The sequence below is a fragment of the Peromyscus californicus genome, unplaced genomic scaffold, assembly GCF_007827085.1.
Source record: "Peromyscus californicus insignis strain IS unplaced genomic scaffold, ASM782708v3 Scaffold_1__1_contigs__length_55948999, whole genome shotgun sequence".
Classification (NCBI taxonomy): Eukaryota; Metazoa; Chordata; class Mammalia; order Rodentia; family Cricetidae; genus Peromyscus; species Peromyscus californicus.
In genome coordinates, this window is record NW_026294492.1 from 39,224,493 (window position 1) to 39,228,911 (window position 4,419).

The 4,419-nt window shown below is 45.0% G+C and overlaps 1 protein-coding gene across 1 annotated transcript; it reads right to left on the reverse strand.

Moving 5' to 3' along the window:
- Positions 1-1,689: 1,689 nt before the first annotated feature.
- LOC128115194 (ubiquitin-conjugating enzyme E2 variant 1) lies at positions 1,690-3,404 on the reverse strand. The gene has a single exon (XM_052745675.1). It carries the CDS (start codon positions 3,384-3,386, stop codon positions 2,943-2,945), a length of 444 nt encoding a protein of 147 aa, XP_052601635.1. The 5' UTR covers positions 3,387-3,404; the 3' UTR covers positions 1,690-2,942.
- Positions 3,405-4,419: the final 1,015 nt, after the last annotated feature.

Consider the following 4,419-nt stretch of genomic DNA (forward strand, 5'->3'; position numbering starts at 1 on the left):
CTCCATAGCTGCCACACCTCCCAGTAAGGGAGTAGAGGATAATAAAGATGGAATATCCTTTTTGGAATGGGTCTAAGGTGATTACAGCAGTCTTAGCTGCAACAAGCCCTGTTCCTGGATCAAAACTCTCTCCTAAGAGATGTTCAATAAAATTTTAAAGAGACTATTTTGATTCCCAGGAGAAAACAGTCATTTCAAATCATTTCAAAGTATCCACTCAAGTAAACATAAACCCATGCTAGTTATAAAAAACACTTTTAGCTGTTTAAGTAACTCATCTATACATGTGTCCCTACCACAGCAGTAGAATTTCTGTATAAACTAACACTATTGTGAGAGACCTACCTCTTTGTGTGAAGCCTACCCCTTTCTAAACAGAAACAGGAAGAGTAGAAACTTCTAGGAAGAAGACAGAAAAGCTCCCCTATTTATGACACCTTCACTTAAGTTTTCCAGTGGCCACTGAGATCATAAAATTATATTTCAAGCTATTATAAAAAGTATTCAAATATCTGAAGGTAAAAGAGTAATAAAAGCTTCAAGATGCTTCTGATGTGATTGATTTGGTTTATTCTTTAAAAATTAATGTAATCTAATTTGTCTGGACTAGACAGATATTGATGGAGTAATAAAAACAATTCTAATATAAACTTACATTTGACGTTTACACTTTTTATGGACTCACGTTCAACCTTTAGACTTACATTCAACATTTACACTTTTTACAAACATACTTGAAAGGAAACTCTATAGGACTATTTTTACAGACTTTAGCACATATCTAGACGTGACTTCTTAGAAGAACTATTTACTAAACTTGCATTCAAGAGGAAACTATTAGCAAACATCTAGAAAGAATCTCTTAACACAACTAACTTATTTTCTTTCAACAAGACAGAGAGTATGCAAATCATGAGTTACCATAGTAAAAATTACAACTAAACTCAACACTGCTTTATTTCTGAAAGTTTGGAGTTCAGGATCAGCTTTAATATCATTCTGAAAGTTACTCCAGTTCTTCTGGAGGAGCGTCACTGGAGCTGACATTTCTGTGTTACACACATCATACCAAACTCAGGCAGCCAGCAAGCTTCTGAGGTTACAATTTCCCCCTTCTTAATTTTTTAAAGCTGTTTCTTAAGAGTTCCATGGGCTCTTTCCATTATGCCTTATCCTTGAGGATTATAAGGAATGCCTGTTTTATGTTCAATTTACCATCTTGCTTTTTCATAGCAAATAATTCCCGCCTAGCAGGCAAGCTGTTCACCTGTTTTACATTCCCAGGAAGCAAGCTAACAAAGATTGTGGAAAAAATGGTGTTTTGAGGGTTTTTTTTTTTGGGGGGGGGGTGTTATACTGGCAGCATTTCCCTTGGGCATTTTTCTGCTATGCTACCAGGAAGAAACATTTGAAAGTTTTTTTTTTTTTTTTTTTTTTTTTTTTTTTTTTTTTTTTTTTGTATCAATGCACACTTGTTTATTACAGTAAAATCAGGCAATGACTGACAACACGCTGCTTATGGAACACTGTTAAACTTGACTTACAGGATGCCTCGCCCGGACAGCTACAGTTTGCCCCAGAAAGAACAATGGCCACACCAGCCACTTTTCAGATCTGATAGTTGCCGCTTCAACAGGTGAATTCACATATATGTTTACCCCCCCCAAAAAAAAAAACCCAAACCCAAAATAACCCTTGCAACACAACGAATTGCCTTTATTTCGGTATGCATCCACATTTCAACATTTAGTGGTCCTGAACAGAGTGGGGAACATGGCGACGAGCCAGGAGGCCAGGCCCACCGATCTAAAACCTCGTGACACAGAGCTCCTTCAGGTCCTGGCGAGGGTCTGAGGAGCAGCAACACTGAAACCTGAGTCCGCAGGGTCAGGGGCTCTGTTCAGCTGTCAGGCTCCACATAGACCTGATGGTGGCCAGGGAGCCCCGTCCAAACCTCTTCAGTGTGTAAAAGCAAAGCGATCATGAGAAAAGGAACCGACTCAGAACCCTGTGCACTCGGACTCTCCACATGGCCTTTCTCTAGGCGGCACCACCAAGGCCCCTGAGCGCTGGCAGGTTTGTGGCCCCATGACTGCTCTGTTCACCTCGAGACCTGAGCTCAAAGTGCATCGGCTGATGGTGGCAGCAGGGCTGAGGACCCGGCACCCCCTTCCCAGGCTGGTAGCAAGTGAACGTGTGGTCCAGAGCTAAGTGAGGAGGCCAGGCTCTTCCCACCTCATCTGATGGCTTCTGGCCACAGCAAGTGTTGGGTGGTGACAGGCAACAAGGGAGTTGAGGAGGAGGGGAGAGCAGCACCCCTTGATAAAGGTGGGGAGACGGGAAGCCCTGAATCCTCACCCACGGCCAATTTCTGAGGGAGGGGAGGGTTACAATCTAAGCTTTGGCCAAGGGTGGGAGTGGAGGAGTGGGGGGGACGATGGCTTGGATGGGGCATCACTTAAGACTTAAGAAAGCAGGGGTGCGGCCAAAGCACCCCCAAGCCCAGCAGTAGTCCCACAGCTGCTACCTGAAGCCTTCTTCCCATCTAGTCTAAGGGCCACCACACAGCTGTGGCAGGAGGGCGGGGTGGGCAGAGGCAGACCCAGGCCATGTGTCAGCAGCAGGTGATTGTGTGACGTGTCTGTTCACAGTTGCGTTAGCTGTGCCCACCGCTCCCAAAGGAAACCGATTTCAACACACCTTCTTGCTCCCAGAAGTTCAACTAGGCAGCCAGCGGTTATACTCAACAGAGGATGTTACACAGCACAGCCTATGTATTTCAAATGGACAAGAAATTAGTATCAGAGCAGTGTTCCAGGATGGAGTCTCAGTGGAGCTCTCTCTCCAGTCCTTTGAGGTCTACAAGATGAATCTAGAAAATTCACTACTGTGGGAAATGAAGACTTAGGTTGGACTGGGGGGGGAGGCCGGGGCCTTGGTGACTAGTTGCTGTAACACTGTCCCTCTGGCGGCTGTGGCAGCTTCATGTTCTCTTTTGACATCATCAAGCGTCGTAGCTCCTGGAGGATGACTCTGATGCTGTGGGAATTCTGCCACTTGGCCAGCACTGCCGTGGCCCGCGGATCCACCACTCCGTTTGAACTGCTCACGCCGCTCATGTTGACTTTTGTTACAAATCTTACTGATGGGGGTGCTTCTGGGTATTTAGGCCCACATTCTATTTTAAGGCTGTATATTCGGTTTTCATAAATTGTTCTTGGAGGCCCAATTATCATCCCTGTCCATCTTGTAAGTGTCATGTCTTCGTCGTCCTCTAGACCCCAGCTAACTGTGCCGTCGCCTACTCCTTTCTGGCCTTCTTCCAGCTCTTCCAACAGTCGGAAATTTCGAGGGACTTTTACTCCCGAGCCTGTGGTGGCTGCCATCTTGCGTCGCTGTCGCTCGAAGCCATTTGAAAGTTTTTTGTCCCTGAAGAAAATGTGCCTTTTCTCCAGGCCTGCTTATCTATGCCGCGTTGCTTTTACGCACTACATTTCCCAAGCTGCCTTTCTCTATAGCATCATGCTGTTATGTTGTGGACTGTATTTCCCAAACTGCCTTTCGGGTCTGCTGCACTCCTGTTTCCATTTGCACAGGTGTTTTCATACTGAAAATCAAGATCAAGCAAGCTTCTCTTCACCACGGGAGGTTTCTGTTCTTCCTGAACTGACATTGACAGCTGTATTTCCTTCACCTGACATTTTTCTCAGAGCGGTCTGTGCCCACCCATGTGCACTTATGGATCGGCGTTTGTCTCCCACCTTACTGGGTCAGTGAAAGAAAATGAAAGTACTTAAAATAAAGCTTTTTCAGTAAGATTTTCCCCTGGATAGATCCTCTTCTTGTCCCTGCTTGTCCCCTCCCCCAAGATGTGGAGTCCCTGATGCCTTAGCTGAGGCGCAGTTTCTCTGCTAACTGCTTCCACACCAGCAGCCCCTCCCTGGGTCCCGCACCTCCTCTGCTGCAGCTCCACCTTGATGGATGCTGTCCCTGCTCGGCTTCCTGCCCGCACTTTCTCAGGCATAGGCTCTGGCAGCAGCAGGATTTTGGCTGCTGTTTTTCTAATACTGGCTTGAAGGAGAGACAGGGCTAGCAAAGAGGATTTGCCAAGTTTTCAAGAGGCTTTTTGTTTTTTCTAGGGCAATTACAGGTGATTTTCTCATTCTGATAGATGTTATTTTTAGATAAATCTAATTTTGCCCTTACAGAAAGAAAAGAGATCTGAGAATGAAAGACTTGAAAAACTTGCAGTTTTTTAGAGAAAGATTGCTAGATTTTTCCCAAGAAAGCTTTCAATTTTTGAGAGAAAGATTACTAAATTTTCCCCAAGACTTCTGTTCCCTATTCTTGGCTTCATGGCCAATAGGAAACTAATTCTGGTGGTACGATGTTTTCATACAGTGGTGATGCCAGCAGAGT

What these genes read in the sequence shown, in the direction of transcription:
- LOC128115194 (XM_052745675.1), bottom strand. Translation starts at nt 3,386, where the DNA reads ATGGCAGCCACCACAGGCTCGGGAGTAAAAGTCCCTCGAAATTTCCGA.